Here is a 27,878-nt window from a genome sequence, read left to right as displayed (position 1 = left end):
ATTTTAAAAAGGAAGATATCTGTCCTAATGAAGTGCACTTGATCCCATCAGGACTATAATTGTCTGGTAAAGCAGATTTTTTTACAAGTATTCTTGAACTGACAAATTTTGGTTTCCATCTCTTGGCTTTGTAACAATCATGTGAACTTGACCTAAGTGCAGTTAAGTAGATGTCATTTGAGAACAATGCATACTTCACAGGCTATTGGCTACACTGTCAAAGCCCTCACATAAAAGAATTCACTAGATTTAAGGTTGAGCAGCAGCAGTTAGGGGTAGTATCCCAGATGGCATGTAAGGATGTAAACTATTTACACATTAAACTGCTGTATGTGTTTCTTTAAGTGAGCTGCTCGGCGAGGGGAACCCTTTGGGGAAAACTGAACTTGACAGGTGTTTAAGCTGACGATGTGTTGACTTGTAACAGAAGCAACTTAACTGAGCTGTTGGAGAGCAACACTATCAGTCCAACTGTTCTGACAAGAGGATAAAAAAAACTGACAAACCATTAACTTACCATTTGTCGAGAGCAGGAACTGTGCAGCATTTTGTTGGGGTAACCATCTTATTTTATTGATCTTTTCCTCAATTTCTAAACTTTTCAAATAGTCGAACTCAGGCTCATGGCTCTGAAAAGTACTGTAAACATTATATTCACCTCTGCAATGAGGCTGACTTTTGTTCTGCAAGAAATAACAGAATATATGAGAATATTATTCAAAACATGATTTGAAGAAAACAGGATGGGAAAATCAAACTAAAAATGTTTATACAATTTTTAAAAATTTGGTGGGACCTCTTGTGTGCTGAATTTGCTGACAGATACTCACAACACTTGATTCAGCTGGTTTCAGATCTCCCAGTACAACTAAATGATCAACAGGTTCTCTTAATAAATACTGCTTCGCAAAGCAAAAATCATGCACTGCAACATCATTGGGAAATTCTATGCAGTCTTCTTTTATACCAGTTCACAGAGCAGTGAAGTGTTTTCATGAGATGAAAAAAGCTTCAAAGTAAAGTTATCAATAGCCCTTTTGAGATTCGGATAATGTTTTTCTTCTCTGTTCGACATGAGGAAGTAGACCTCTGATTCTAAATCAGATTTATGCACATGTCACACATGCAACCATGTCTTTTGCTCACAATGCCACTCAGATGTATTAGAAGCTTCAAAGAGGCGTGAAACTCGCAGACTGGAGATCTACCCTGCTACCTCCTGGCATAATCTGACACAACAGCAGAACAATAAGCAAATTGATGCTACACTTAATTCACTGAGAACATACTTGCTGACATCATCACTGATAGCCTGTTGCACCAAGGTTCTCTTAGATATGCAACAAGTAGCTTTTTGTCCTGAGAAAGGACACAAAGGGAAAACATAGAATTTAATAAATCAAATAATGTCAAAAATAAAGCATCAAATTTACCAAAGTAAAAAACAAATTCAGGTAGCTGAAAAGCCTGGTTAAGGAGAAACAGAAATCACAGTGGAAAGGAACATATTGACAGATCACTTCAAACTTAAATTACATACAAGAAAAGACAACAGAGGTTTGGATCAAGAGTTCACTGACCAAGCGTGTGAGGTGGAAAATGATGAGGAATGGATTAAAGACATGAAAGACAGTCAGTTATCAGGTTTAGATAAGGATAGGTGGTGATGGGCACGTGACCAAACTTTCGGGAACACGAGCAATTAACGTCATCACCCGAGTCAGTATGAACATTCACAATGGCAGTTTTTTGTCATCGCAACTAGATCACAAAAATCAATAATGCGATTAAACAATCACAGTCAGCAGAAGACTCACATATGTTTACCACAAACATGGCAGGAATGTGATCAGGACATCATGTTCGCCAGCAGATGTTTGGCTGACATGTTGACTATGTAAAAACTGTCTAAATACAGAAGATTGAGGGTGCCACTTTGGAGTAGTCAAGGGAGTGCTAGGTTGCTAAGTGCCGGTACTGCTACTCTGCTGAGATTTTAGAACCACTGCTTTGACTCGGGCTCGATGTCTTGCTACTCTGTAACTGTGTATTAAATAGTGAATGTTTAAATCAATGTCCTAAACCTTTAACGGACTGTTTTTAAGAATTTTATTCCAGACAATTGAACGATCTCAGACAAAATTCTGTCAAAAGCCTAAGGCCATGGGTTGGGGGGGGATGACCGTTTTTACTCATCTGTATGATTCCTCTTAAATCACACTTGAAATTTAACTGCTTGCTGCACAAGAGGATTAATTTTCAGTCCATCTGGATGTAGATGCAATCAACACACCAAGAAACATGGGAACAGCAACATGAATTTCTTTTACAAAATACACAAATGAAGTGACTCAACCTTCTCTACAATTGAGGGAAAGGAGACTACAAGTTCATACACCCAATCATTTTCTGTTTATTTGCAGGTACTGAACAAAACATGTTTCACTTGTGCAGTGGGTATCATTTGGGTGAAGAAATCCATACTTGAGACAAGTACAGCAGTTCCATTTGCAAATGCACTCTCATTATCACTTCAGCTTCACACCCACTCATCAGCACTGAATTAGTTTTCAAACTTGTCTATAAAATTGGGTGAAATTGCACGGAACATGTTGGAAATTAGCCTTCACAATTTACTTTTCTAAGTGAGTCAATATGGATGAAATGCAGAGGGAAATAACGTTGGACAATTTTGATCAGCTGCCAATAAGCACATGGATGATGATAGGATAGTGTAAGAGATCAGGCTTAGATTAGTTCACAGGTCGGTGCAACATCGAGGGTCGTAGTGCCTATTCTGCACTATATTGTTCTATGTTCAATAAACTGGTTCAACAGAAATAAACTTGGAAAATGCAAACCAGTTGTACAGTATATCCTGTTAGCATTATACAAGAGGAATTAGAACCTAGTCCTGACTTTAACTAATGACAGCAGGTAAACTGAGCACAGAAGTCCACTGTCGGGATTCAGCAAGACAGCTATCAATGAAAAATAACTCAATAATGACTAAGACACAAGACAAGGAACAAAGTATTAGTTTGGAAACACCTCATGTGATGAGATGGAATAAGCCATTGTAAATGCAAAAACTAGCAAATAACAGTAACCATGACAAATTGATAGATGATTTAAAAGAACAATCAACTCCAAGTAATATGAACAAACCATGGTGGGTTATTTCCAGTCTGAGACGTGCACGTGACATTTAGCTTACACAGAACCTTGCTAAGACCACACTTGAAATACATGTCCTCTTTGATATCGCAGCCAAAGTATAGCAGCAATGAATGATGCATAAAAACACTCATAACAATATTCCGAGAACTAAAACAACAAGACTTTTTGGAAGGCCTGAACACCTGAAGACACTTCCCTCTTATTAAAACAGTTTGGAGGTGATCTAATCAAGGTTGCTCAATTTGTGAAGTTCAATGGAGTCAAAATAGGCATTACCAAACAAATCTACTGAGCAATTCAGAAGTAATGTCTTTCATTAGATTGCTGACCGTGAAAGCACTGATATATGGAGGAATTTGAAATGGTTAACATCCATTGATGTAAGGTAAACCAGGTAGGTATACAAGAAAAGCAAACAAAACTTATAGGTCCAAAATGAACTGAGCATGCAGGGACATGTGGAACATAAATCTCAGTGTAACATTTGATCCATGCTCTAAACACCATCTATCAAGCATAAAATTTCCCTCGTCTATTGCTCTGAACATACCAAAATAAGCATGGCAAATCAGCGTTTACAGTGGAGAAGGACACAGAAGATATAGAATGTGGAGAAATAGACAGTGGCATCTTGAAAAATGTCCATGTTACAGTGTTAATCATGCTGGATGTCTTCAAATGCATTAAGGTAGATAAGTCTGCATTATCTGCATGTGAACATAGATTAATCTAAGTTTGCAGATAACACCAAAAGTGGACATGTAGTGGACAGCAAAGACGACTGCCTCAGAGTACAACAGAATCTTGTTCAGATGGACCAATGGGCCAAGGCGTGGCAGATGGAGTTTGCTTTAGATAAATTTGAAGAGCTGCATTTTGGAAAGGCAAATCAGGGATTGCCTAAAACACCTCATGATAAGGGCATGGGGAGTGTTGCTGAACAAAGTGACCTTGGTGTGCAGGTTCCTTGTTGCTTGAACGTGGAGTCACAGGTGGATAGGTTAGTGAACGCGGCGTTTAGTATGCTTTCCTTTATTGATCAGAACATCGAGTATAGGAGTTGGGACGTCATGTACAGAATATTAGTTAGGCCACTTTTGGAAGAGCGTGTGCAATTGTGGTGTCCCTCTATCAAAAGGATGTTGTGAAGCTTGGAAGGATTCAGAAAAAGATTTACATCAAAAGATGTTGCCAGGGTTGGAAGATTTGAACTACAGGGAGGGGCTGAACAGGCTGGGCCGTTTTCCCTGGAGTCGGAGGCTGAGAGTTGATCCTACAGAGGTTTATAAAATCATGACGAGAATAGATAGGGGAAATAGACATACTTCATACTTATTTCACTTAATTATTTCACATGCATTTACGTACTGCAGACATAATACTCACCTCTTGCTCCTGCTGGAATATGACGACTCTACCCCCCTTGTCCCCAGTTGCGAGTAGCTCTCCAGAGTGGTTGAATTCTACCGTGGAAATAATATCAGCTGTGAAGAATAAAAAGATTTATTTAAAATTCAGTGGAATCTAAACAAACATTTCGAAAAAATGGAACTCCTCAAAATTGTTTCTGCCTTTGAGTATCATACAACACTTAAATAATACAATTTCAAAAAAAATGCATCATATCAAAAACCAACTTTCCAAATTTATTTGTCTAGAAACTTTTCCTGCAATGCTTCACAGCGATTGTCTTTGGGACTTGAAATCTTGATATATTGACGGCAACATAAACATAATTCCACCAATATTTGTTTATAAATCATTATTGCTGCATTTGCAATTTAACAGTTACTTATAATGTCTAATATGTGAACTGACAATCTAATATAAATCATTTTTAGATTATCTTTTCAAGGCATGGAGAGTAGCTCATAGCTGTCACAAACACAGAGCAACCTGCACTTCAGATCTTCCACATATTGAAGATCTTTTTATAGAAGAGGATGTCATCAACTCCAAATAAACTTCAATCAACAGAGCTTTTGTTTCCATCTTGACTCTGTCATTGAATTCTGACTCAGAAGGTCATAAATTCACACCACACTGCAGTCATCTGTCATAAAATGTCCCATCTGTGCAATCACCAAACTAGGAAATCATAAACCAAGGGCCAGTCTGTTTTTTTTTCAGGTGAACTTGAAGCAGTGCTCTGGGCCTTGAGAAGCATCTTCAATTGTATCAAATACATATCCTTGAACCAACAATCACCAATCAATTTTTTCAATCATGTTTGAGGGGCTTTGCTGCACAAACATTTCATCTTACCCATATCGACATAGGGACCATATTTCAAAAATAGATCGAGTTGTCAAACTTTCAAACTTGGGAGACCTTATGACAAGCATTACAGGAATGCAATTGTTTTGTGGAACATCTCAGGACAGACAGGGATTTAATTTTTCAGCTCCACTGTGCTAGGGTTCAGAGCTCCCTTGGATGCCAGAGAAACAAAAAGAACAAATTCAGCATTCTTGCAAACAAAATAAAATGCCATCATGATGCATAGAGACAAGGAACTTGTCTCAATCAGAATCTAAGAGGGTTTCAGTTCCATTTGACAGCTTCAAGTGCTCAAAAGGACCCAGGCCCATTAGAAGCATCCACAATATTTGCATAATACACTGCAACACGGGGCACAAAAGCATTAATACCAATTAATTTAAACCACTGAAAAATCCAAATATTGCCTATTTATAACCAATTATTCTGATTTATGTTATTGAACTCAAACAAACAGGTGTCAACCGCAGAGAACATCAAACCACTAAGAAGCAGAAGCTAAATCCTGGACAAGCATACAGATGATGTACAAAGCATCTTATCTGGCCTTGCGACTCAGCAGAAAGCAAGCCCAGCAACGCCCCTCAAGTCAAAACAAGGTCCCTGGCCACCCTCAGCCCTCCATCTTTTCCTGCCCATCTTCAATTACGCAATGGTCGATTCAAACCCAGCATGTTTGTTATTGAACTCAGAGAGATATTTAGCACAGAACAAGCCCTATGGCCGAACCACCCATTCTGACAAGGTTTCTTACACTAAAAAAGAGTTAATTTGCCTGCGCTTGGCTCATATTCCTCGAAACCTCTCGTATCCAAGTATCTGTACAAATGTCTTTTCAATCATCCAACTGTACCTGTATCTGCATCAATCACTTCTTCAGGCAGTTCATTTCACACACACATCACTTGTTCAGAAGGTGCACCTCAAGTCAGTCTGAAATCTTTCTCATTTCATCTTAAGCCTGTACTCTCTCATTTTGGACTCTCCTACCCTGGCAGGAGACAACGGCTCTTCACCTTATCTCTGCCCCACCTGACTTTATAAATGTCTAATTTTCACATTTGTCCATGTTGTTCCTAATTGTGCACTTGGTAAAAGTAACTTGCTTGTAACAAAGACAACAAAAACAGTCAAAGCAGAATAACATAGATGCTGGAAATCTAAAAGAAAACAAAAATTATTGGGGAAACTGAGCACGTCTGGCATCATCTCTGGAGAAAGAAACAGGCTTCACTTTTCAACTGGAGTATGGTCTTCTCCCGAAGTGTGTGTTGGATTCCAACAGCCAAGAACAGAATTTGAAGCTGATATTCATCAACAGCAGTGGGGACATAATCAGTTAATACAAGAACTAAGACAAAGAAACCTTCAAAAAACACAATCTTACCCTGAGCAATGTTACTATGAACAGCAAACTACCAACCATGTATTTTTATAGATACATAGGAGAGCTCAATCATTATTCTGTCAGATCAGAGAAGATACCTGCCCTCAAAAGGCAAGCAATAACTCCCACCCTTCATTATCATCTCATTTTAACTTTTAAAGGATTAATGAGCAATAATGACAATTAAAACATTGAACTAAGCTTTCAAAGTGATTTTCAACCTAACACGCCACTTTCATTGGTGATCTTCACATTTTAGAACAGAGTACCAACTTGCTTCCACGTGTCCACAAATATTCTGAGTTCCATCCCTGAGAAGTGTCAACATCTGGGGAGTTGAATTCAATCTCAAAACTATTTCAATTTTTGGGGGGGATTTAAGCTAACTATCGATTCAACTCTCATCCATAAATGTAACCAAGATGAACAGGTGCATTCCAGCAAAACCTTGCTTCACACAAAATTGCTTCATAGAAATAATGGGGCCTATGGGAAATGTGGGATTGGGATACAGCAGCTTGAAATATCGCTCTCAACCACCCAAAAATCACTCAAAAGTCGAACACAAAGTATAGTACAGCCTAAAGGTTGCAATCATGTTAACTGAACAAAACCAAATTTAACACAGTACATTTTATTTAAAAAAAAAGAAAGCTGCTTTCTGGACATCATCTCACTGGAAACTGGTCCATTGGCAGTTGACATCAGCACAAGCACACAATAACGTGAGAACCAATCCTGCTGGAATCATGGTACTGCAAATGGATCTAAGCGTTCTCGAACACGGTTCCTTAGTTCCTCAGCGACGCAAGTAAATCACACTGCTGGAATGTACGTTATCCAGGAACTGCCAGTAGAACATTCCCTCTAGCCATGTTCTACATTGATATTTTTCAAATTGGCTTCAGCTAGCTCAGGAGTAAAGACTTGACCATCTATTCTATTTCAAAATATATCACTGACATACTTCAGTTTCCAGATGATTCAAGAGTCTGATACCTAAACCTATGTCACAAAGGAGATGATAGCTCCTAATAACTCTGCACATTTGTTAAAAAGCAAGCTTTTTTATAGTATGGGAAGTGAATTCTGCAGTCCATCATATTCTTCACCTATTGTTCAGATAACATTTGGCCATCTGATGCTGGTAGGACCTGAACAATCAAACCCATATTTAACAATGCTTGATTGCACTTGCCTGTCTGATGTGAAACTATTTGGTTCCTGAAAGACATCAAAACTGATGATTTCAGACCCAGCCTTGGCCTGCAAACTGAAGTCCAAAAAAGCGTCCACAAGTTCAGGGCTTTAAATAATGAGAGTATTGCATTTTTGAAAAACCCAAAGACATACAAAAGCAAACACATCAGTCATATAGGTCACTGCTACCTGAGCCATTAACTTTGATCCACAGATTATCAGAAAACAATTGGCAATTCATCTTGGGACTGTTCTGCTTCTCAGGCCTGTTCTGTTGCCATGTTAATTAAAACTAGCATAAGGTACATCATTATTTCTAACTCTTGAACGTGAGACACCATGGGCATATCATTGTGTTTCTATAGTTGCTCACAATGGCAATCTCAATTCAGATTCACGCTCAAAGCAGTTCATCCATAGCTCAATATTCTAAGCACAGCTTTATCTTATCCTTCCTGTGGGATTCAGAATCCCATCAAATTGACTGGAAACCAGCTTCATTAAACAATACAGTTACCAAGAGTTAAGCGAAGACACAAGCCTTACAACATTTGAGATCCTAGCCATGTGAAAGCATTTTTTGATCCTGTACCGTGTCCAGTGTCTCATCACTTCATTCAATATTCAAATCTGATACCTCATCACTAAAACATTTCAGGACATAAGTACATGAAGCAACTGCTCACACAAACTGATTAATGTCAAAATAGTACCCATTCTCCAATGAAGATTTTAGATTATAATTTTTTAAAAATGTCACTGAAATATTCACAACCTTGATCAACAGCCAACCTTAGCAACAGCCACACCCCATCAGCATTTTTAAGTGAAGACAAATGTATTCACAGAGATAATTCGCCAAAGCTGTATCAGACACACAAATGAAAAGCACGCCTCCTGGTTCGGAATCATAATCCACTCAAATATGCTCCCTATGTTGCTGCAAAATCAGGCTCAATTAAAACTTCATTTATGTCATGAATATTATCCTGAATAAGTCCTCTCTTCACAATCCTGTTTGGAAGATATGACTTCACCCAAAACTTCTTGCATCATCCCAAAAAAATCCTAATTAATGCAATTTAAATGCCAAATTCAACACAAAATTCACATTGAGGAATCACTGTTTCAAGACCAAACAATTTTGCTCAGATGCTGTTTGATTTTCTTTTTACATGCACAAAGTTTATTATATGTTCACAGAGTAGTCACATCACTTGACACAAACACTTGCCAGTATTTATTAGTATGGAAATATGTGCAGTACATATACTTACTTTAATTGTTGCAAACATACATTAAAGGCAATAATGAATGGAGCTCCTTTGCACACCAGTCAAAATCAGATTATTACATTTGTTTTGAAATTTTCAATCAGAACTTAACTTGCATCAAGTACTGTACCTACGTGCCAAGCTCCCTTCCCACCTATCAGCACCACCCCTCTGACCAATCATCTCCATCCCAACCCCCATTCATGTACTGTACTCTTTGCAACCTTCTCCCCAGCTTCCCCCCCACCATTTATCTCTCCACCCTGGAGGCTTCCTGCCTCTATTCCTGAAGGGCTTTTGCCCCAAAATGTCAAATTTTCCTGCTCCTCGGATGCTGCCTGACCCCTGCTGTGTTTTTTTCAGCACCACTCTGATCGAAACTCTGGTTTCCAGCATCTGCAGTCCTCACTTTCGCCTACTTGACATAACTGTTAACAACTCAAATTTCCAATATAGAGAACGAATATCCCTAACCAAAATCAGATGAAGAGAACTACCCAAGTGACAGAGTCATCCTCTTCTTGCAGCTGTGAAGATCACAGGCTTTGAACTTAAATCTCTCTGCCACTGATCCTTCCAGAACTGGTGAGCCTTAGATCAGTAGTCCGGGAAAGGCTAACATCAATTATACATTACAGGAGGCCATGGTCTATTATTGCAGGACTGTTAATCCAGAGACCCAACTAATGTTCTGGCGCCCCAGGTTCAAACCCTGCCACCGCAGTTGGCAGAATTTGAAATCAAGAAAAACCCAGAATTAAAAGTGTAATGACGACTATGAATCCATTGCCCATTGTCAGGAAAAATCCATGAATGCCTTTTAGGGAAGGAAACTACCATGCTTACCCAGTCTGCCCTCTATGTGACTCCAGACCACAGCAATGTGGTTGATTCATGCAATGAGGGATGGCTCAAACCCTGGCCTGGCCAGTGACACCCTCATCATGAATTAAAAATGAGAGATTAATATACATTTTGGCTGATAATGAACTGATTAGCATGCACTTGCAAACGGAAAAGTGGGTTTGATCAACGGGAAAATTTTGTGATGAGGTTAGGAAAAAAAAACTTGATAAATTCCAATCCATGTCGCGAGTTGACTTCATTTTCTAACGTCTTTTGGTTAAGTGCCCAAAAACGGGTGCGTTGGTTATGAAATGCGAAGCATATAGGATAGAAAGTAATACACTGAATGAAATCATAATTGGCTCACTGTCAAAAAACACCAACTAAGAATCAATGGATCCTTTGGCAGGCTGTGACGAAGAGGGGTAACTGCAAAGATCAGTTGTGGAGCCCAAGGTGTTCACAATGTATACCACTAATTTTCAATCAGGGACCCAATGTTACATTTCCAAATTTGCAGATGATACAAAACTAATTGGGAACTCTTTCCCCCATATGGAATCTTGTTCAAGGCCTTGCTGAAATACAAGGACACCTTATTACCTGTGCTACCGTAATCTACAGACCTGGTGACCCTCTCTGACAAAGCCATCAACTCTCTGATGAAGCCATACTGATTATTCATAATCAGTCCTCACCTCTTCAAAAGGATATTAATTCTCCCCTTCAGAATTTTCTCCAAATAGTTTCCCAACACTGATGTCAAAGTCACTGGTCTGTAATTCCCAAGTTTATCTCTAACACACTTTTTCGAAAGTGCAACCTCATTACTTACCCTGCAATCCCCTGGCAGCTGCACTGTTACCATTAAGGAATCCTTATCTTGGCAAAGATTCTGATCTTTTCAAGGAAACACAATGAAGCTTCACTAGAACATTTCATATCATGGTGGGACTGTCATATCAAGAGACTAAGCAAACTGGACCTGTATTCTCCAGAGTTTCCAAATGGCTGCATTGAAACTGATAAAGCATTTCAAGGGATAGCCTGGGTAGATGTGGGTGGGATGTTTCTGTGTGGGATCAGCATAGAATCAAGGAATCCAAGTTGATATGTAAAATGAGGAGACTTTTTTTGCTCAAAGGGTTGTGAATCTCAGGAATTCCTGACCACAGAGGCCTGTGGAAGATCAACCGGACTACGTTTGAGCAGTAGCTTGACAGATTTCAGATGACTAGTGTCTTTCAGGATTATGGCGATCAGGGTAGATAAACATCATTCATGTATTTCATCAGCCATGATGTAATGAATTTCAGGTTCTTTGGCACAGTCCGGTTTCCAAGCTTAGGATCTAGTATCTTCCAACTCAGAGCTTATCAATGGGTAACTGACACCAAGAGTTTGGCTCAGTTTTGGCCACTCCTCTCAGATTTGTTGACATGCACAAACACAGGTGCTACAAGTTCATACACAAGTCACCATCATTAAAAACTGTACCACTGTCAGGTACAAGTCTGTAGTTCATTGGCAAGTAACATTCGACCATCATTCGTTGGTATTGCTTGCACAATGACGAATCATCATGGAAATTATTTCATGTAATCCCTGCAGTGTGAAAGCAGCACATAGACATAAACTAGGCAATCAGCCTTCCTCAAAAGTGTGACCCTTAATCCCCTCGCACCTCATTGTGGTCAGCAAGAAATCCTTACCCTGGTCAAGAGGAAGTGCAACTAAGTTTCACCAAAGCAATTCACTCTGAGGATGCAGGACTTCTCCGACCATCTATTAGCAGAACTCGGAGATGTTTTGGTTGCAATACTAATTGCTTACCACATGCAAAACAAAGCCTGCCGGCAACGCCATTGCTAAGTAATACAGATACCAACACATGAAATGCAAACAATGATACTGAAGCAGTTGTGTTTCACTGCTGTGCACCATTTACTTAACCTGAAACCACATCCTCTTGTTAAGCCATTTTAAGAGCACTTACCCCACATTTCAAGTTGGGAAGAAAATCTTGAATTATACCTCTGGGGTCCTTTCCACATTTTTAAATGCACACAGTACTCAATTATAATATGTATGCAGCCTTGAACTCAACTGAAAACATGGCTAAACAACATTGAATTGGTAAGTGCTAAGAACACAGGTCATTTCATTCTCGCCTATTTTAAAGCTGGCTGAGGGCAGAGAACTGAACTGACATTTCAAGTCTCAGAATTCTAAGTTCAAGCAGACTAGCCTTTCCTGAAAAGCAACAACATAGTACAACTATTGAAACAACGGGATGATCATGTAATATAGCTAGACCCTTCATAACAAGCACTAGTAACAACGAGCTGTCCAGCAGCAATCTTTCAACAAAACACATTCAACTGAAATCTGCTCAAAACCACAGACACATCATCAATACAATATATTTCAAGAATCCCCATGTGTTTAATCAGTGACTCACCAAAAACTAACATCCCATACCTTGGTCATAGGATGCAGTCGACATCAACGTATTTAGGCCAGAGGAAGACGACTTAATTGACTGGGAGAAATTGCAGGGGAAGCATTTCATTGTCCGCAGTACGCAAGTATGTTTGTGGATTGTGATTTGTTTACACAACACCCCAAAACAAAAAGGATGTCCAAGGCCATTCAATTCTTTGACACAGTTTCAATTAGCAGCCAGACTCAGTCCCTTGACCTGCAAAGGCAGAATGCATGAAGCATATGAACCAACAAAATAGCAGCCGTCTCCCTTTTTTCCTCTCTTGCCAAGCATGCTGTGTTTTTACAGAAATCCCTCAGCTGGAGGAGTGTCAAAAAGAAAGAGAAAAAAACAGCCAACCATGCTGTCAAGCATTTTTTCTTCACAACGCAGAATTGAGCTGTCTGCTTCTGCAACACCAGTCTTCAAACAGAGAGCTGTTCAAATTCAACAACCAGCTTTCTTCAGATAATATGACAAACCAAATTCAAGAGAAAACTCCTTTCTCGCAAAGAATTTATGGTTTTCTTTCCACCATTTCACTAGTGTGAACCTTTGACAGACCTGATCAGTGGAAATAGGCATGAGGGCTGTGCTTTGCAAGGTTAACATGACGTCAGCTCTATTCCCAGACCTCAGTGACTCCCTGCATAGGCGTAATACTCCCATCTGCACCACTGTCAAAACTTGCTCATACCTGGCTTGAATCAGAATTGCAAAACTGAAACCAAGTAGGTTGCATATTGTTTCTTCATTTGACTTATGTTAGGTTCAACTGCATTTTGTGATTATTTCAGCTGCTCATTGCTATGACAATATTCTCGCGTTTTTACCTCTTTTTTATGAAGAAAGGTTGAGACTGAGGTACAGAGCAGTCTGCTCCAAAGCTAATGCAGTAAATACTTTTTCAGGCTTCGGGTTTTTTTTCATTGAACTTGGAACACTAGAAGCAGCCTTAATGGGTGGGGTCAAACTCGCAGAATCACAATTTTTACTTTTAACTTTCTGTAATTGCTAGGGTCTTCAACTGGCTGTGGAGGCTCCTATTCCTCCCTCTGTTGCAGCTAAACATTGGGGTTCCCTTCGTGCTGCGAGAATTGCATCCAAAAAAATCCACTTCACGGAATTTGCCTTTGCCAAAGTATGTTGATGGGATGTTAGTATCTTGGAGCAGTTCATTATTTTATGTCAGACAAGTATCTTCTTTGCAATGTTATGAATCAAAATTAATTATTTTGTTGAACATTTCAACATTGTTACAATTCTTTCGTCCATATTTTAACTGTAATGTAAAAATGAAGTGTGTTTTGCTTAAATTGAGAGCTTGATCAATCGGACTGCATGGGGAATTCAGAGTCTCGGCTATCTTCTTCCTACGTTTTGAGGGGGTTTGACTGACCCATGTCATGGCAAGGAAGATACTTGTATGACACCAAAATTGTGTCAACTTCCCATCGTCTAATTAAAACTCAAGTTAATCTTGAAAAGAAATTTAAATTGGCTCATGATGACTGACTGCTCATTGATATTTCAGAATTTCAAAGCCAATCCTTTTTTTTAGAAATTTGGTTCTGAACTAAAGCCACTGTTCTTGCCTTTCCCACCCACTTTCAGGACTTAGAAAATAAAGCCCAGTCCAAGCAATCACACCAAAACCTGCACACAAAGCAATGATACCATCTCAATAAAAACTGAATACACAGGTTTATTGCGCTTTTCTGGCACATTGGTCACATCACGATCTATGGCCACAAGATGTGGATTCACGTCCCTCAGGCCCGAGACATGATGCCACATGTCTCATGATTGATTTCAAGTCATGTTAAGCAGTGTTGCAAAGGAATAACCAACTCACTGATGCAGTTTGGGTATTGCCTCTCAGCTATGAGCTTCAGTACAACACACAGATGAATATTGTTGGAAAATATCACCACCTAACTGCACTCATTGAACTCTCAGACCATTTTGACTTGGAATTTGTTTGCCATTCTTTCATTACTGCTGGGTCAACATCCTGAAACTGACTTGAACTGTACAAGTACCCAAATCTTCCCAACTTCAACAGTTCAAAATGACAGGTCACCACACCATTAATGCATACACATGCAGCGAATTTACCATAGTCTAAATGTAAGTTGTCAATCATCTCACCACGTTCCAAGGTGTTTCTTTTTTGAAAACTGAAACATTGTCGTTTTGTCAATCAAGTCAGCAAATAATTTTCTCCTGTCAAGGTCACAAACTGAAAAATGGGCAGTTAATGATTTCTTCCCTGATCAGCAACCTTTTTTGTGGCACCAAGTGTGCTTCTGAGTATGCATGTGCAGGAGTACTATTGTATTTTGTGATTTGACCGAGTACACTATGTCATGCAGGAATACAGGAAAATGGCATGGCGCACAGATGATGGGCCAAATGGCTACCCTCTTATAATCATCCTGTGAAATTAAGTGGGTATGTTTTGTCTTCCATTCTTCCAATTCCTAATGATTCACATGATCAACTGAAATAATTGGACCAAAGTTTAACAGAATTCGGATTAGGACCCAAATCTTGAAGAACAAAGGACATTTGAAGAAGGACAAGGAAGCTGGGATGATGGGGCAGCTCAGCTGAATATTTGAGCGTTGCTTCTGAGGGTGGTCAAAGAAATTACTTTTGAATTTGCTGGAATTTATCAATCTGAGGTGATTTGCCTGAAACAGGTAAGATCCCAAGGGGTCTTGACAGGTCATGTGAACAGGATACTTGCTCATCGGGGACATTAAAGTACAAGAAGGTCTTTGTTTCAAACACAAAGAGGACACCCATTTAAATTTAAGGCTTGCACTTTTCTACCCCAGTCCTCAACCTTTGGAACTTCCTTCCTGAAAAAGGAAGAATGTTGATCCTTGAATATTTCTGAAGACCATGCTTTTATTAATCAAGAGGTCAGTCAGGTATCAGTGGCAACTGGAAATCTGAATTTAAGTGTACAATTGCATCAACCATAATCTTACTCAGAAGTGGAGCATGCTCAAAGGGCTGAAGGGATTGCTGCCTGTGCTCGGAACATTTCCTCTTTAAAACGAATCACAAAAATCAGTGCTTGTGAAACTAACACCTATTACATCACGACTAATACATTTTACAATGATATACTGCTATTCTGTGACTATTACACATTGCACTTCCCGTGCTTTTTGACAATTATTCATGGTTTTCTTCCATGCTTTACTCATTTCTGAAGCACAGGCTTTTTCTGTGGGTGCTCTGGTATCTCAAGCAAATAGACATGAAATGCTTTGCTTGAAGTGAACATTTGCAGCAAGCTAAGATGTCAAAGGCACATAGCTCACTTCCAGCAAATCAACATTGCAATTGTCTTGATTTTGCCTTTTTTGTCCCAAAGTTTTGACAAATATGGTGTCCAATAGCAGCCAACGCATACAGTTGTATATCAAACCTTCTCAGTCATCACATAACTGAAACTTGAATGGTGTTGATAAGGAAGAAGATTACAGTCACAACAAGGGTACTTTACCCTGCCACTCCCCAGAAGACGTGAAGAATAGTGAACAATAAATTCTAAATACGAGCAGCCTGACTGCTCAAAGTGAATATACACAGAGGCAGACAATAATCATGTTTTTTTTTAATAGCAGACATGTTATTCCTGAATAGGGTGACGCCACAGCTTTTCACAATTTGCTGAGTTTGAAAGGCCACAAAGTATTTCTACGAAAGTTACCAACTCTAACAGAAGTGACTCAAAGATAGCATGTCTATTCTGGTATAGAAATTGATAGCATTTGATTTTCATTGTTGAGGGACATTTGCACTCAATAACATATAACTCATGAACTGCCACTCTGAAGTTCCACATGTAGTTTTGACATCAACAACGGCCAAATATTTATATTATCAGGGAGGATTGCCAAGTTATCTGCAATAATGCTACTGTGCAGCCAATCTGAACTGGAACTAATGGTCTTGAATGAAGAGAGTAGAAAGATTTATTGACATGGACATTTTCGTTGTATTATCTTCCTGTAAGTAATATAAAAGCTCAGACCTCAGTCATTTAAATGGCTTCCATGAATTCATCAAACTGGGGACAACAATTCAACTCTTCCTTTCCAACCAAAAGGGAATAAGCTCCTTTTCTAAAATATTTCAACACCCACACAGCAGCATAATCAAACTTCCTTACAGCAGCAGCAAAATCCACAAATCACTTCATCTACAACGACAATAACTATCTCAACAAAGCATCATCTGCTGCTCTCATGAGCAAATTTATTTTGGACTTTGAGGATCAGTAGGCAAGATACTACAAGGGAACTTTGGGACAAGCCGAGAGAGGGGAAAACATATGAGGTTTAAAACATGTGGTGACCATCAATATACCTCAGCATTTGGCACAAACATGATTGTTGATCTGAAAAACACCAATGACTCTCCATTAACCAAGCAGGTAAAATTCAAAAGCATTCAGGTCTGCCAGCACCTCAAAACAACCGACTTACCTATTAAGGATTCTGCAGCACTTGCCTGCAACAGTCACATACATCAGTATCCTACCAAGTTCTTGTAAGAAGGCGTTTGACAAGTTAGTAAAAGTTAGATCTAACAGGATTCAGGGAGAGCTTACCAAATGGACCCAAAATAGACTTGATAGACAATGGAGGGTGACCAGCAATGCTCCACAGGAACTGGTGTTGGGTCCACTGTTGTTTGTCATTTATATAAGCAATTGAACAAAAGTTTCAAAGGCATGGTTACGAGGTTTGCAGATGACACCAAAATTAGCGGTACAGTCAACAGTCAAAAAGGTTATCTTAGATTGCGATGGGATCTTGATCAACTTGGCCAATGGGCTAATAAGTGGCATATGGATAAATGTGAGGTATTGCATTTTGATCAAATGAGCAAGGGCACGACTTGCACAATTCATAAAATGGTCATGGGTAGTTTTGACAGAGACACCCCGGGGTTCAGGTGCACAATTATTTCAAAGGTACAGCACAGATAGAAAGGGTGATGAAGGCAGCATTTAGCACGCTTGTCTTCATTGCTCAGACCAATAAGTACAGCAGTTGGAACATCATGTTGTACCATATGCTGGTAAAGCCACTTTTGGAGTACTGTGTACATTTCTGGCCAGCTAGGATGTTACTGGGCCTGGGAGGTTTTAGTTATAAGAAGAGGTTTTGAACTGCTGACCTTTTTTGACTGGAGAATAGGAGTTTCAGGGGTGACCTTATTGAGATTTATGAAATCACGAGGGGGCAAAGATAAGGTGAACAACCAAAGTCTTTTCCCTGGGGCAGAGGAACTTTTAAACAATAGAGAGCACCATTGTTTTTTAAATGTGAGAGGATAAAGATTTAAAAGGGGCAACGTTTTCACACAAGGGGTAGCTTACATGTGGAATGAACTGCCACAGGACGTGGGAAATGCATCCAAAAGACATTTGGATAGATAGACAAATAGGAAGGACTGAGAATGATATGGGCCAAATGCAGTTCAGTGGAGCTAGTTTATTTTGGGAAACTTGGTTGACATGGATGAATTGGAGTCTTGGAGTCTGTTTCCGTGCTGTATGATTCTATGACTACATTTTTGGCAGCCATCGCCATCTATCTGCCCCCTCAAATTTCTTTTGGAATGATGCCATTAAAAGAAACACAGTAGTTGGCACTTAATGGCAACTCCCAGTACATCTCAACTTCCTTTCTTGCAACAAATTTACATATTAACTTCAGTGAGCTCACAATGGACACCATCACTTAGAGATTGCGATTCCTCCCAAATTAAAATCTGACGGCGCTGGGTTGGTGGGGTAGTGTTAGGTTCTTTTATTCGAGATTCTTACACACTTGATGCAATTGCAACACACCAACCTCGGTGAACAAGTAACCAAATTTATTAAGCACAATACAATACAAGCTTTCTGGAGGAACCTTTAATACACACCTTGCAGAGCTTACGGGGTCGTGGCCTAAGTTGTTACTGAAGAAAACAGTCTTTCCTTTGCACAAACCTCTCAACATCACAGTACTGCCCACAAGACAACCCTCAGCCATCCCCTCATAGTCAGATGCCACTCAAGATACAATGCAGTGACCACCCCATCTCCAGAAACAATGTAATGCAAATCATCCCGTAATGGTCAAATTTTTTTATATTAGTACAGGGGAGTAATCAAATTCCAAGTGAAATGTTCCTGTTGTTTTCTGGATAAAAATGTAACCATCCCTGAATGGCAAGGAAAATGCCATGTAAACCTCCCACATACCACCTATAAAACCAAGACATACCATCTTACTCCCAGGGCATTCAACTTCATCCAGGTCACTAGAGCAAATTAACTCTTTAATGTCTCAGTTGCTTTCACTAGCCAAAAACTCATCAATAACTTCTAAAATATCAGTCCAATGGCACAGCTGATGAATAAGCGAACTAACGTAGTTTGGAAGTCAAAGATCCTGTCAACAACCATGAGTTTGATCTGAGGTCAGATTTGCTCAATGACACTGACATCTCAGGCTTGGTTAAGACAATGTAGAATAAGACATGAGACTCGACTCAAACACCAGGGTGCCCAGTCCTTAAAACGACCCACAGCTACCGATCAGTCCTGTCACCTTCTTTTAGAAAAGTACAGAACAGAGTTTGCCCAAAATGTTTTCTGACTGATACTGCAGCCAATATAATGTTCCAAACACCACTGCTCTCTTGTGCCTGGATATATCAAAAACCACTTGTGTTCTTCCTAGAGGGAATGAGCAACGTTAAACTGTTTTTCACGCAAGGTTGGCACCTCTGATCCAATGTGAAAAAAATGGTTTGTCTTTCTGACAGCTGCTCACACATCATCAAGGAATAGGATGTGATATGTGGGAAGATGAGAGCTGAGTAATAATTGCATGAGTGGGAGAGTGCAAGAGGCATTAAACATTCAGCATTCACTGGGCTATGTTCAAATTCTGGAGAACCATCTGTCCAATCAGCCCATGCTACCACTCCACTTAATTCCAATGTTGCCACTTAATTACAACAGGGGAAGCGACCTCATTCATGCGAATATGCTTTCAGGCTTTGCCATATGGATTGCTGGTATAACGTTTGGAACCGGTTATCACCCTGTACATCAAACATCTGTTCATGATCACCTCACTGAGAAAGTGTTCAAGGTATGAGCAGGTAGGGAAAGAGTTAAGTTTAGGGTTACTTGACAAAGGCTCAGCTAGCATGACTTGATAAGAACTTGCAGCAAACAGTGAGGTGCTGGAGGCAAGGGTAATGGTTTAATGAGGTGAAGAACATCAGTTGTATAATGCCACATGGCTTAATCTTAACTGTTGATGCTCGCTGATTGTAATGGTCACCAATCAATACAGATGTTAAAAATCACAACACCAAGTTATAGTCCAACAGGTTTAATTGGAAGCAATAGCTTTCGGAGCACTGTTCCTTCATCAGGTGGTTCAGCAACACCTGATGAAAGAGCAGCGCTCCAAAAGTTAGTGCTTCCAATTAAACCTGTTGGGATTATAACCTGGTTTTAAGTGATTTTTAACTTGGTACACCCCAGTCCAACACCGACATCTCCATATCAATCTAATGTCGCCTTATTTGGATGCTGCCCACTGCGATTTTTTCATAATCTGCTGCTTGAGAGAAAACCGTGAACTCACGCTTTTGTGTATATGGGAGATCTTTCTCTTTTCGTGGCTTGAATAAAGTTAAAGAAGGTAGAGCCATACTGTGTCTGAGTGTTTACTTCAACTAATACAGAAACGAGACGACATCATTTCAAACTCAAATCCTCACTCAAGACACAGGCCAAAACCTGTGCTTTATTGTAAAGGATGTCGGTTGTTGGAGACTTCACTTTTTTTTTGCCCAACATTAATGGCCAGAGTAATTTCGTAGGATCATTTCAGAGGACTGCTTACAGTCAAATACAATGAAGACTTGTCAAGTGACATGTCAGTCACCGTAGAACAGGACAGAAGATCTCCATCTCAAATTGACAGGAGATATGCTTTTGTGACAAATGACAAGAGATTAACAATCACAATTACTGAAATGAACTTTTCATTGATTGAATTCTATGGTGGGATTTGAACCAGTGTGCTCAGAGCATGAACTCAAGTCTCTGGATAATTGGTGCAATGGTATTACCACAAGGCCATGATAATCCTAGAACTTACAATTCTATTCTCACATGTTAAAATAAAAATGATTTTGTGCAGATTTAAATGCCCACTTTAATTTAAATGCCATTTTAATGACCAGTTCAACAATGGAAATTATTCACTTCAAACGAAGCAAAAACCCAGATGGAGACAAATTTGCAAAGAGGCAAGAGTAGGATAGTACTCTCAGGATGTTTGTGGCGAGAGGTGAGGAACAAAAGCTTTGGATAATTTCACTAGTGGTGCAAGCCACTATTTAGGAAAGGGGGTAAGGAAAAGCCAGGGAACTATAGACCGTTGAGCGGAACATCCGTGGTGAGCAAATTACAGGTGGGAATCCTGAGGGACAGGATGTACATGCATCTGGAAAGGCAATGACTGACTGGAGATAGTAAACATGGGGGGGGGGGGGGGGGGGGAAAAGAGAGGTGGTGGAATCCTGTCTCACTAACTTGATTGAGTTTTGTGGACAAGTGACCAAGAGGGCAGAGCAGGGTGTGTGATCTACATGGATTTTAGTACGGCATTCAACAAGGTCCCTCATGGTACAAAGGTTCGCAAAGTTAGATCACATGGAATACAGTCAAGACTGGCCATTTGAATACAGAACTGGCTCGAAGGTAGAAGACAGACGGTGATGATGGAGGGTTGCATTTTACACTGGAGTCCTGTAATCAGTGGTGTGTCACAAGGATTGGTGCTGGGTCCACTGCTTCTCGTCATTTGTATGAATGCTTTGGATGTGAACACAGCAGGTATAATTGCCAAGATTGCAGATGACACCAAAACTGGACAGCAAAAAAGGTTATCTCAGAGTACAATGGGATCTTGATCAGATGGGCCAAGGGCTAAGGACTATGTTACGACAGGGGGTAAACCCTCCTGCTTAATTTAAAAACCAGCAAAACAGAAACGATTTATCCCGTGCAGTAATTTTGTACAAATCAAGCGGCCAAAAGCTATTTAAAGGAAAAAATAACTTTACGTCTTAAAGCATAACAGAGAATAATTCCCTCACCACTATTTACAATTTATTTCTCTACCCTATCTTTTAGCTTCACTTCTCTCATACTAGCCCTATAAAACTCCCAATTAAAATTTAAAAAATAACACTCAGCTCAAATCCAGGCACCTGTAGGTCTTTGTCTTTGAATCTTCCTGTGTTTTCTTTTCTCCTTGATAGGAATTTCTGCATTACAGGTTAACTGGTCAAAATGGTACGTTTTAAAAAGCGATGTTTTTTCAAGCAGTCTTCATGCTTGGCTTGGTAGTTCGCATCTCAACTGTTCAATTTTCCACGGTCTTATACTTCAGGGCATCGCATTGTGTCATTGGTTTTTAAGATTGTCAATATACTCAATTCAATCTTGATTGGAATTTGCTATATTTCGGGTGTAATTTAAACTGATTGGCCGAATTAGAATTTGCTTTTGTCTCCAAGCAACGAACTAAATGAGTGGTTTGATTTAGATAGTCATTTGCTACTGCTCTCCTGGTATTATCAACTTCAACTATCATTAAATCCTCTCCATTCAGAAATGCTTTCTGGCCATCCCCTTAAACAAGGAATGTCGAACCTGCATTGAATCAGAGTCAGGAGATTGTCTCATAACGATTCCCCAGGATTAGGACATGAGCATTTGCATGATATCCAAGGATGGTCTTGTCCAACCATTGTACCTAGTGTAACAGGTGACTGAGTGACTGGGGATTGTCTTCATGGGCATGTGACAATGGGGGAGCAGCCAGAGGATCTCCAAGCATAGCCAACTAACCTATATAAAGGGGATTTGTTTTTTGTTCAATGGTTCACTTTGATTCAACTTTGCATGCCTGCAAAGAGGGACACCGAGGGTCACCTAGCTTTTACAAGCTTTAACAAACTTAAACCATTTGCACAAATTGTTGTGTGAAAATTGCATCTTATGTGCGAAACATCAGCAAAAGAACCTAACAACACTGGTTTGTACATTTATAACTCGCTTGTCTTTACTAATTTAGCTGTTGGGAAAACATCCAGCAACTTCCATTATCTTCACCATTCTGGCTGGAATTCAGATAAATATTAAGACCAACAAGCAAAGGAAATAGGAGCAGGAGGGGCCATTTGGCCTATAAAGACGATTTTATAATTCAACTGTATCTTGCTTATGATACAGATGATGTACCAACAACATAATAAACAGCTACTGTGCTTTAATGTCTTAGAAAATATTTGTGTCTACAATATACTCAAAGACAACCTCCAATGCCCTCTGGGGTAGAGAAGTTTCAGCAGTCACCAAACCCCCGATTGCCAAAATTGTACCTCATCTTAGTCCTTAAGGACTACCATTTATTCTTGAGACTCGCTTTGTTGCCAGTATGACCAAGCATTCCAAACTGAAGGGCAACATTGGCCACTTGAAATTTCATAACAATTTCATGACTCACAGCACAGAGTTGGCATCATGACTCACGCACAAAATCTAAACACTATAATTTCCTACAGAAAACTTCATCATTCTGATGATGACAAGTTGAGGTTGCAAACCCCTCAAACCTCAGTTTGAGTCCAGTGACTTAAAGTCAAAACTTGACTTGAGAGCAGCACCAATTCAAACATAATATGAAAACAACAGCTCCAATTTAATTCCAAAAGGTGCTGGATGTAGGTTTGCTCGCTGAGCTGGAAGGTTCGTTTTCAAATGTTTCGTCACCATACTAGGTAACATCTTTAGTGAGCCTCCAAATGAAGCACCAGTGGTGAAACCCGCTTTCTATTTATATGTTTGAGTTTCCTTGGGTTGGTGAGGTTATTCCCTATGGTAACATCATTTCCTATGGTGATGTCATTTCCAGTTCTTTTTCTCAGGGTGTGGAAAATGGGCTGAAAATGTGTTGCTGGAAAAGCGCAGCAGATCAGGCAGCATCCAAGGAACAGGAGATTCGACGTTTCGGGCATAAGCCCTTCTTCAGGAATGTGGAAAATGGGATCCAAGTCAACGTGTTCGTTGATAGCATTCTGGTTGGAACGCCATTGCTTCTAGGAATTCTTATGCGAGTCTCTGTTTGGCTTGTCCTAGGATGATGTATTGTAAGCAAGTTTTGAGAAGATTTGTAGCTTAGGTTGAGGTCTGGATGTAGGTTTGTTCACTGAGCTGAAAGGTTCCTTTTCAGACGTTTCACACCCTACTAGTAGGGAGCCTCCAGACGAAGCACTGCTGATGATTCCTGCTTTCTGTTTACATGTTTGGGTTTCTTTGGGTCGGTAATGTCATTGCCTGTGGTATTGTTATTTCTTATGGTGATACCATTTCCTATTCTTTTTCTCAGGGCATGGCAAATTGGGTCCAAGTCAATGTGTTCTGGTTGGAACTCATATGTTCATGGCATGCCAGACTACTCAAACCCCTTGGCATAATGGTAGCCCACTAACCCACCAACACACTAAAAGAGCAGCAAATGAACTTGAAAGACCCTATACAGGCAACATGCAAAACTAATGTCATCTACAACATACTTTGCAAGAAATGCAACTGACACTACATTGGACAAACATTGGAAAACTAGCCACCAGGATACATGAAGATCAACTAGCCACAGAACGACATGACCCACTCTCACTCGTATCCTTACATACGAATGAGGGAGGACATCACATCCACCCTAGGACAAGCCAAACAGAAACATGCACAAGAACTCCGAGAAGCATGGCATTCCAACCAGAATTCTGTCACCAAACACATTGACTTGGATCCCATTTACCACCCACTTAGAAAATGATAGGAAATGACATCACCAACCCAAGGAAACACCAACATAGAAACAGAAAGTGGGCGACACCACCAGTGCTTCATTCATAGGCTCACTGAAGACGTTACGTAGCATAGTGACAAAACGTCTGAAAACAAAACTTCCAGCTCAGCGAGCAAACCTACATCCGGAACCTCAACCTGAGCTACAAATCTTCTCAAAACTCGTGAATTCGCAAAGAAGTTGAGGTTTCAATGCCCTTCTTTTACAGAACTGCATTCATAGCCACATTAATATACAAGCTTAAAATACAATGCAGTCCTCTTACGGCCACATAGCTATTAAGGATACAAAGACTACACATGCAAGAATGCAGGAGTAGTCTCTTGAGACTAAGTGGAGACATACAAATCTCATTTATGTAAACATCAAGAACTGACTTTCTTACAGTGTGGCAACATGTGCGCAAAGTAAGGATGCCAAATTCCAAATCCAACACATGCAATGTACTCTTGACCATTAACATGATCACGAGGTGCAGATCCCTTCAGGGAACAACTCTCACAAGGCACCTATGAACATCAGACAGCTGAGGAATTAAGAACTCGATAAATAAATTTGTCACCAACCTTGCCATCTGATTTTCAAGTGGGATCAGAGCTAAAATACCAATTTTAGCTTTCTCAACATTTAAAAACATACAAGGCCATATCTGTCTTGAAGTAGTTGTGGGCTGGACATGCTGTTCACCACATCAAATAAAATCCAAGATGCAAGCCAACATTCTTGATACAAAGCAATGATCCTTCACTCCAGTGGGTGCACATTTAAATTCACAGGTATTGAGTTCTGAACCTTGCAACTCAAGAATGTTGTTCATTTACAATAAAGACCTTCCATTTCAAATTCCCTTAAGGAGGGAAAGAATGTACTTGGGAAAGCTAGCTAGAAACATAAGAACAGTTTTATTCAAAGTTTCTTAGTGTTAAGCAAGCTATTATGATACTTTGAATAGAGGAGTTAACAAGTTGAGGATTTGAGTCCTGTTGACTGCAAATAGGGTGATTAGAAAAAAACAGGACAGACAAATAGAGGCTCCAACAACACCCAAGAAACCACACAGCATGAATGGAATATTAATGATGTGCACAAAGTAAATTGCATCTCTTTTAAGGTTGAAGTGCCCTATAAGTGCCTTTTACAGACTCTCAAACTCTTAACATTTGCCTGTACCTTGGTTTTTGTTTTTGCTGCTATTTACATATAATTTATTTATCTATGCTACTTAACAAGGTGATCTGCCTGTATTGCTCGCAAGCTTTTCACTGTGTCTCGGTACACGCGACAATAAATTCAACTGAATTCAAGTCGTAACAAGACACACCGACGGAAAAAATGTGGCGTAAATGTCAAGTGTTGTTAAATTGGGTGATACATCACAGTCAGAATTTGCTCAGTTGTCTTCTTGTCAGGACACTCAACTGAAACTAAGACACATGGCTCACAAGGGAAAGAGGTGAGACTGAACCATGTTCACTATATGGCTCTCTAATTCAGTGATGCTACAGAATACCAATTTTAAAATAAAACCTCGACTCTCCACAATGACAAGAACTAGTTCAGATACAGATTGCAAATTGCTTGTAAGGCTGCTGCTCTTCAATTTTTGACTTTTCAGCAGGTGGTTTAAAATGAAGGTACTTAAAAATACAAAGACTTAAATTTTCTCAATCATGCCTTGTATCTCGGGTTCTAAAATCATAACATAATCCCTTTTTAGTCTACGAAGAATTGAAAGCAAGACAGAGTTTCGTCAGAAGCACACACTGAAAGCAGTGGGATTGTATTCAAATCAGCTTCAGCATTTTTATTCATCTGGCAATGTTCTGCTTCTCCTGCCACAACATTTGTCACTATGTAACCAGCTAAAATAGATGAATTGTTTGTCCAAGTTATGGACCCATTTCTGAAGACTCAAGTTTTTTTCAAAATTCATTCATACAACGTGGATGTCATTGGTGGGGCCCGGCCCAAATCTCTGCAAAAGGAGCCGCCTTCCTGAACAAATTTGTTTTCATGTGCTGAGCATTCTGAAAAACACAGAATTGCTGGCGCAGAGGACCATTCCCAATGAAGACCAACAGCTCTCCAGATTTGCCTGCCTCCTCCCCAGTCATTCACGCTGTTACTTCAAAAAGGGACAAACTAATTCCCTGCCTCCACCACACACTCAGGCAGTCTGCTCCAGATCCTAACTATTCCTGTATGTAAAGGTTCTTCCTTGCAAACTGGGCCCTCTCATTCTCAATTCTTTAACAAGTAGAAGCGTTTCAACCTGCTTACTCCAGCCATAGTATTCAACTTCATGATGAAGGTAAGATCCAATTTTGACTCAGCATTCTCACCTCCAAAGAAGCAGTTACAACGGGTTGAATTTCTCTTCATGAGCAAAACTCATCTTTTAAAGCACTCTTTTAAACCTAGGGGAGATGGGAGCCTCGTGGTACTGTCACGAGACCGTGAATCCAGAGAGCCAGACCGCAACCTGGTGACCCAGGTTCAAATCCTGCTACAGCAGATGGTGGAATTTTAATTCAGTCACAAAAACCTCTGGAACGAAAAGTCTAACGGTGACCGTGAATCCATTAGATTGTCAGAAAAACGGATATGAATGCCCTTGAGTTCAAGAATGTGCCATCCTCACCTGGTTTGGTGAACATTTGACGCCTGACCCACAGCAATGTGGTTGACTCTGAACTATCCTCTGGAACCTTCAGGGTACACAAGACTTGCTGGCCTAGCCAGTGACACCCTCATCCCATGAAACAATCCAGAAAAAATGCAATCTCAAACGCCTTTACATCAGTTTTAAAGGGCAGTATACAGAACTGATTCAAACTCCAACTGAGACTTGCGGTCTTATCTAAGTGCTTTTCCAAACGGTGCTCCAGAGTTTTGCTGCAGTAGTGAACAGGCAACCATGTTCTGCCAAGTCAGAAGTTTTGATAACTTGGAAGGAAATATACTGGTGCTTCAGATTGCTCATGTTCTTTTGGACACAAAGTTGGCAGTTTGAAGTTGCTGTTGAACAATTGTTAGTGACTTGCTGCCATTCATTTTGCACTATGTATCAGTGATGGAATGCAGTGAGTATTTAAGGTGGTGGATGGTTAGCAAGTTAAGTGGGGTGGTTTGTCCTGGATGAATGTGCTTTTTGAATTCTGTTTCTGCTGAAGTCCAGACATAGTAAAGAGATCATAGGAACGAGGAGCAGGAGTAGGCCATCCGGCCCTTCGAGCTTACAG

The 27,878-nt window shown here is 39.9% G+C and overlaps 1 protein-coding gene across 1 annotated transcript in view; it reads right to left on the bottom strand.

Moving 5' to 3' along the window:
* Nucleotides 1–27,878, bottom strand: part of LOC132837028 (serine/threonine-protein phosphatase 2A 55 kDa regulatory subunit B alpha isoform) — a 73,263-nt gene that overhangs the window by 16,189 nt on the left and 29,196 nt on the right. Inside the window, exons 3-4 of the mRNA XM_060856678.1 lie at nucleotides 4,567–4,664; nucleotides 518–683 (exon numbers count right to left, since the gene is read on the bottom strand). Coding sequence (XP_060712661.1) covers nucleotides 518–683; nucleotides 4,567–4,664 — 264 coding nt within the window. The remainder of the gene's footprint in view (nucleotides 1–517; nucleotides 684–4,566; nucleotides 4,665–27,878) is intronic.

The sequence above is a fragment of the Hemiscyllium ocellatum genome, chromosome 48 (assembly GCF_020745735.1).
Source record: "Hemiscyllium ocellatum isolate sHemOce1 chromosome 48, sHemOce1.pat.X.cur, whole genome shotgun sequence".
In the NCBI taxonomy this organism is placed as follows: Eukaryota; Metazoa; Chordata; class Chondrichthyes; order Orectolobiformes; family Hemiscylliidae; genus Hemiscyllium; species Hemiscyllium ocellatum.
The sequence above is the reverse complement of the archived record's forward strand: the minus strand, read 5'-3'. Positions and strand labels throughout refer to the sequence as shown.